This window comes from Triticum dicoccoides, chromosome 3A (genome assembly GCF_002162155.2).
Source record: "Triticum dicoccoides isolate Atlit2015 ecotype Zavitan chromosome 3A, WEW_v2.0, whole genome shotgun sequence".
Taxonomy (NCBI): domain Eukaryota; kingdom Viridiplantae; phylum Streptophyta; class Magnoliopsida; order Poales; family Poaceae; genus Triticum; species Triticum dicoccoides.
The window spans coordinates 123111289-123117610 of record NC_041384.1 but is presented as its reverse complement, the minus strand read 5'-3'; the positions used below and the strand labels follow the sequence as shown (position 1 = coordinate 123117610).

Sequence of the window (6322 nt, the reverse complement as noted above, 5' to 3'; positions counted from 1 at the left end):
TGCCATCCTCGAGTCACTAACCTTGCCATCAAAAAACGTTCGGAGTTGCTATCTGTTTGTGCCACACGTGTGACACTTATCGGATCCTTATTTTTGCTTATTAAGAGGCTATCGTAATCATAATTAAAGCAGGTTCTTAGCTGTTATGATCCTGATTAGCAAGTAGGCATTTTGAGCAAGGATGTAATGTAGGAGTAGCATAAATAAATATCTTTAGACTTGTTTAGATTTCCAAGGGACAAACATTCCCCTCATAATTTCTTCGATCATTTGGAAAATGTATTCCTCTAGGTAAATACTGTAATAACCTGGTCGGTTGTACTCCCTCCGTTTTCTATTATAAGACTTTTTAGCTATTTCAAATTATTGACTACATACATACTCTACGAGTGAATTATATACTGTACTAACCTATTTTAGGATTTGGTCGGTTGTACTAGATTCTTATGTTGGCGTTGATATCTATGGCGTGCTACAGACACGGTTCAATCATTTCACACTCCCTCTCATGTTCCCGTACTGATTCGGAGATTTCTCTCACGTACATGTTCTTCGTTCCCTGTTCTTAGAGGAATGCTCTGCATACAGATTTTTCTTATCATTAATAGTCTCACAGCATCATCAGTCAGGAGAGCTGGAAAAGGAATTCAGTTGGACAACTCCGTGTGTTGGATTGGAACGAACCAGTCTACAAAGCCTACACATAACATAGCCCCCATTTCTCAAACTGGGGGAACGCCCATCAGAATGAAAATCTAGGAAACAAAATTCGCTAATCAGTTCGGTCCGGCTAAACCTAAGATTCAGCTCACAGAAGCAAATGCGGCATCTGCCGATGAGTTAGCTTTGAGTTGCCCTTGGTCAGTAGGCAGCCTCCTCAGCAACTTGTACAGGCCGAAAACATTCTTGTGCTCCCATTGGTATGGTATGAAGAACGATCGGTATAGTGCCGGCGAAAGCTCTCTGTCTAGAAATGGTAGCGCTGCCAGTGTCTGGAAGAGTTTGCAAAGTATTATCAGATGCAGAACTCGGATTTTAACGCATTGAGAAGAAGACAGATCATTTAGAGTATCGATTTACCTCCCATGTTGACAGGTCATTTCCACGAGAGGGGTAAGGCCGCCTCAGATCAAGTTCCATCAGTAAGTTGCAGGCTCCAATGTCCTTCAACTGCGACCAAAAAAGTGCAGGCGTTAGAGAGTATTATCAGAGGAAAAGGTGCGTTGTGGAACTTCTAGGAAAGGGGAGTACGTATTGCTTGTCGGAGGCCTTGTTCTTGGTATTGAAATAAGATGGAGCAGCAGTGGTGCCTCCCAGAGTTTCGTTGAAGGGAAATGGGAGAAGGCCTCGGAAACCGTCGTCTATCCAGCGAACTTCGCTGATATAGGAGGGTACGAAGAATGATGAAGGATAGCGGTGCCACTCACTTCCAACACACAGAATAGACCCTGTGCAGAAACAGATTAGGTAGTTAGTTCAAAGAACTTTATGCTGTTAACATATTAGGGATAGTAAAATTTTCGCTGAAGGTTTGCTCGACGCTACATAAATATGCTTACTCGTTAAGTTAACACAACAGCTGCATTTGTAGAACTACTACATCTACAATAAGGCAGCCTTATAGAATGAGGTTACAGAAAATCGTGGTAACAGATGTAATGATGAAAGCCATTATTTTTCTTTAGTGTCTAATGCTACAGCTGATCCGGCCTAATAGCTTCGTATAATAGGCAGGCAAAAGTCATTGCTATAAATGTTGTCTATACACAAGAAACCTGCTTAATGAGCCATATAGTTAGGTCCTTACCAGGCCCAGTATCTTCATGATATTCTAGATGCCGATAGATCTGCAGAGGAGCACCATATCCATTCAACATAGAAAATGTTCGGCTGTGTGAGGTGCACAAAATAAAGCCTAGGATCAAAGGCCGCAGACCCTTCGCTATCTGTCAAATGTATCAGAAAATATAAAACCATCCCCAGTCCCTAAAACACATGAAGTGTGATAAAGAACGCCAAGTTAACCTTCTCAAAAATTGACTGCTCATTTGCATATTTGTCGTGGAAAAAATAAGGAAAGCTGTCAATAACAGAAGCTGCTGCCACACATATCAATGGATAAATTGGATAGAGAAACCTGCACAACAGATTGAGGAAAAGGTGTGGTTTTAGTTTCTATAGCTTTCATGCATGGAGTAACGTTAACCAGCAGGATTAGGACAATATAAAAAAACATCCTTCATATAGTCAATTTTACACAGCACAAACAAGATGTTGTTCCTGTAGATCAAAATAATGATGACAACGATGCGCAAAAAATTTAAAAGAAAATGATGACAACGATATAAAGAAAACTGGTGGTTCTTCTAAATAATTATATACGTACCAGAAAACTCTAATCCAATAGGTTACCAGTAGCAACTAGCAAATAGTCAGAATGATTGCAGCCAAAAAGAAGTCAGAATGGTTGCAGTAAAAAAAAGTCAGAATGGTGTGCATCACGTAAGGACTAGATTGGTCGGTTTGGCTGATCATGGAACACATAAAATTGGTTTCACATAAGCTGATTAAAATTAGATTCATTGAATGTTAAGTTAGATTAAGATAGTTCAAATGTACAACTCAACTGTGTTATTAGAAATGGGTATGCAATAATACAAGAAAACCAAACAAATTGACAAATTTGGAAGCTTATAGGTTAACACACAGTCTGGGAACACCTCACTATTGCATCTGAACTCAGGAAGTTCGCACTGGTTAACTTCTATAATTGTTACTGCAACAGTCAGCAAGCAAGCAATGGAACTGAGGGGATGCAGAGAACATAAATATACTGGAAGAAAAGGCACCCCTTGACGAATCAAATAAAGCTATCTAACCATGCAAGTGATACAGAAGGAGTATACACTACATTGATGCAGCTTCTTTTAAGGCCCAGAAATAGACTAACATAAACGAATATTTCTAGTTGTCTCTGCCCAATGTCTTCAAGAAGAGAAAAATCATTACACTTAAAAGTTGATTTCTTATATTATATTACAAGTTAAACTGATCGATAAGATTGTATTTACACTCTGATGCTTACCTTTCTTCTTTATGCGCCTGCAAAGACATGAAAGCCAACCAAATGTAGACAGGAGAGACAACTATCAACAGATCTGGGGCATAGTTCTTCCTTGCAGATAGTGCAACCCCCACGAATAGCAGAGCCAAAACAAATGCGAAATTGAAGTTATTGAATGCATTCCTGAAGTAGAATGTGGTCCCCTCTGTTCCATACAAGTGACTCTCACCACCACCAAGCACATTATATTTTAGAAGATTGAACACGGATGATGTCCATCTACCATAGCTGTAATAATCAGCAACAACCGAAAGGACCTAGCACAAATTTGTGATAATCATATAAAAATGGACCTTTTCACAACGTAAAATACTGATACTGTAAAGGCTTTACTTACAAGAAGGCATAGTGAAGTCAAAAGTCCAGACAGAAACACCCTTTTAAAATGTCCCCTGAATAATGAGTAAACAGTGACAGGGAGAAACACCAAAATCGAGAAAGGCCAGCCAAGAATTACTCCAGCAGCTGCAACAGCGACTGCACAAGCATACTTCTCTAGAAGGAAGAGTGCCGATGAAAGTGTTACAGCATACATGGAGAACGAACTTGGCAAGAAACCTGCAATACAAATTAAAATAAGATAAAATCAATGTTCTAGTTTGAATAAAAATCTGTAATAGAGCTTCCATATGGACATTGTAATAGAAATTGTGAGATGTCAAACATACTGGTACTAGCAAAGAAGCAGCCACTGGTTAAGCATAGCATTGCAAGGACATAACAAGCAAGTCTCTTTCCATATCTTCTTGAAAGAGCAACTACCAGAACAGTTTCTGTTATAGTCGATAGAAGTCCAAGAAAGATTCTCACAGCGTAAAACACACGAACCTTTACAAGCACAGCAGAATAAGTCAAATGTGATTAGCACTAGACAAAGATAGTGCAACTATAAGGGGGTAATTAGCAGGTCTAACAAATGCAAACAGAATACAGAGTAAAACGCTGCAAACCTTATGTTCACCGCCAAAGATTGATGAAGCAGGACCAGCTACAAGACCATGAATGAAAAGGTACAAATATGACCTAAGAGCATGGTCGGAACTGCAAAAAATATAATTATGGAGAATCAAAATCAAAGTCCTTCTATTAATGTCAATAATACAAAACAAAACAAAACTTGCAGTTAGATTTAGTGTCTAATGTTCTCTGGTTTCTGCACAAATACACATGCAGCCCCGGCCTCTAAATATGTTGGGTGTACTCAGGGGAAATCAGATAATATTGCAGGTCACAAGATATGCCATTACATATCATATATCTATGGAAGAAATATTTCAGCCACAATTGCAGATGCCTCATCGCCATTCCTAATTTGAAATCACTATAATACAATCTTCCATGTGTATAAGACAAGAATATCAGCAACCTAACTTCCATCAAACTGAGGTTCCAACCCCAATGAATGCAGAGCATTGGAACCTTTGTCTCAAACACAAATGCACCTTCCAAATGGCATATTGGCATTTTAGAATAAGCATTGGCAGTACATGTTAGTGAAGTATCAAAACTTAATTTTAAGCTTATTAAGAGATGAATAATATATCACAAGGATTGGCAAGTCAACAAACGATGTCATTAAAATACAGTTAAATTAACCATCAATTCTTAATTTCTGAAACAAACAATGGGCCATTTTCTGTCACTAAACAAATATCTTCTGGGTCGTGATTTCTACATCAAACAGCATCATGATTTCTACATTACTATAAATCAACCTTGAACTGAAGTCATCAAATACAAATAAACTAATGTCGTTTTTTGGCCACTTCTACCACGCATTATGACTTCTTCATCATAATTTCTACCTGTCTAAAAATCTCTGGTGACTTCATCTCAACATTTTTTCCACAAATATTAAGGACGAAACAATGATATTGTTTCCATAACACTGTGAGACCATGGAAACAATTCAACAAACCCCGGCCACATTATCACTGGAACAAAACCTAAAATGTTGCATCTTCGACCCTTCAAATCACCTTGGAAACTCACCAGATAAAACCAAGGCGCTAAGCAAGGCATATGCAGCCCAGGTCAGGAAAGTGTAAACACATTTGTTTTCCACTTGAATCAAAATGAAAGTGTAATCTTACAGTCTGACACATTTAGATGCCTGAGCTGCGAACTTGCAAACTTCACAACTCAGACCAAACCTAGAACACCATGTTTCACAAGTGTTTTAGCTTACTTAGAAGCATAGGTGCTAGACGGCCCCTTTTGGAACAGTAAACCTTCAAAATAACTGAATGAGCAAATGCATACACCCCTCCAAATCCCTTCAATAGTTCAATCAAATGATTCCATCAAATCCTCCGAACCATCCCCACTATACGCGAGCATAGTAACCTGCAGCTACCCCCACACCGTGAAGAAATCAGAGTAAATTATGCCGCACAGTGAAGCGGATCTGTGCATCCCCACCAAAAACCACTGACGGTCACTAGGCAAACCTCCCATCACGGCTCTCTCCTAACCCAAATCAGAGCACAAACCCATACACTCCTAAACCCCTGCAAATCCACTACCACGAATCAAGCAACGAAACGGCCGGTACAGCTAGGGTTTAGACTAGTGGAAGCGAGAGCGGACCTGTACTCCCAGGTCTGGAAGCCGAAGCGGTAGAGGAGGAAGTGGAGGGGCTCCCAGTAGTTGAACACCTCGTCGCAGTCGTGGATCAGGTTGGAGGACGCGCTCATGTGGCGGAGGAGGCCGAGGGCCAGGAACGGGAGGAACCACCGCATGCCCTCCTCCACCTCCTCGCCGTCGGTGCGCCGCCTCCTCTCCTTGGCCTCCTTGGAGTACCCGTCGTCGGTTAGCGGCGACGCAGCCGTGGACCGGCGCTGGCGCGCCGACGAGATCGACATGGCCGGAGCACGGAAACGAGGGTTGGCTCACTTGGTTCGTGTGGCCTTCGCTTCGAGACTCAGACGGCGGAGGAAAAGGGTGAGCGGGACTAGAAGCTTCTGGATCTTTTTGCTCCTCTTTCATCTACTGAATAAGGAAAAATTACAGACGGGTCCCTGACTGGGTGGCTTTTTGAAATGATTCCTTCTCTTTCATTTTCTCTTTCGGCCCTTCTTTTTAGGCTTTTTCTTTAATAAAAACAGGGTCAGGAGCATGGGTTGAAACTTAAACCATAAGCAACAACGATTCCCACTGCTCCCTCCGAGTCTCGATGGAAATTTAAATCGAGCAAGA

The 6322-nt window shown here is 40.9% G+C and overlaps 1 protein-coding gene across 1 annotated transcript; it reads right to left on the bottom strand.

Annotated features, from left to right (window-relative positions):
- Window positions 1-565: 565 nt before the first annotated feature.
- Window positions 566-6090, bottom strand: LOC119267517 (dol-P-Man:Man(6)GlcNAc(2)-PP-Dol alpha-1,2-mannosyltransferase-like). Its single transcript, XM_037548906.1, has 10 exons — window positions 5714-6090; window positions 4075-4165; window positions 3793-3952; window positions 3462-3682; window positions 3086-3381; window positions 2026-2137; window positions 1808-1946; window positions 1252-1448; window positions 1081-1170; window positions 566-992 (listed from the first exon to the last, which is right to left on the bottom strand). Exons 1-10 carry the CDS (start codon window positions 5986-5988, stop codon window positions 804-806), a joined length of 1770 nt encoding a protein of 589 aa, XP_037404803.1. The 5' UTR covers window positions 5989-6090; the 3' UTR covers window positions 566-803.
- Between the last annotated feature and the right edge of the window lie 232 nt (window positions 6091-6322).

What these genes read in the sequence shown, in the direction of transcription:
- LOC119267517 (XM_037548906.1), bottom strand. Translation starts at nt 5,988, where the DNA reads ATGTCGATCTCGTCGGCGCGCCAGCGCCGGTCCACGGCTGCGTCGCCG. An exon ending in TCTTTGGCGGTGAACATAAG is followed by an intron (nt 3,953 to 4,074) that starts GTTTGCAGCGTT and finishes GTGCTTGTAAAG; the next exon opens with GTTCGTGTGTTTTACGCTGT. An exon ending in AGGCCTCCGACAAGCAATAC is followed by an intron (nt 1,171 to 1,251) that starts GTACTCCCCTTT and finishes TTTTGGTCGCAG; the next exon opens with TTGAAGGACATTGGAGCCTG.